We start from the raw sequence: 326 nt of genomic DNA on the forward strand, positions 1-326 counted from the left end.
GCAAGCCATCTCTGATATAAACACCCAAACCCTAAACCCTAAACCCTAAAAACTAAACACTAAACCCTAGCACACACATATGGCCTCAGTTGAGCAGCAGATTTCAACACAACCTGAAGGTATAGGGAAAAACGTCTAGAGGCAACAGCAGCTACGAGCTGGCACCGACTAGGGTTTAGGGTTTAGGGTTTAGGATTTAGGGTTTAGGGTTTAGGACTTACTGTTGACAGCCTCAAACACCTCCACCCGACCCAAAATCGCCAGACGAAGCCCCAGCTCCAGCAGTAACAAAGTCTTATCGCGCATTGTCACTGCACCACAAACCC

General features: G+C 47.9%; 1 protein-coding gene across 1 annotated transcript in view; it reads right to left on the minus strand.

Moving 5' to 3' along the window:
• EMH_0002530 (TPR domain-containing protein, putative) overlaps nt 1–326 on the minus strand; it is a gene marked incomplete at both ends in the record, with an annotated part of 11,958 nt that overhangs the window by 6,404 nt on the left and 5,228 nt on the right. The window contains 2 exons of the mRNA XM_013496036.1: nt 1–11; nt 222–311. Of these exons, the coding sequence (XP_013351490.1) occupies nt 1–11; nt 222–311 (101 nt within the window). The remainder of the gene's footprint in view (nt 12–221; nt 312–326) is intronic.

Source organism: Eimeria mitis, genomic scaffold (genome assembly GCF_000499745.2).
Source record: "Eimeria mitis Houghton genomic scaffold, Emh_scaff188, whole genome shotgun sequence".
Taxonomy (NCBI): domain Eukaryota; phylum Apicomplexa; class Conoidasida; order Eucoccidiorida; family Eimeriidae; genus Eimeria; species Eimeria mitis.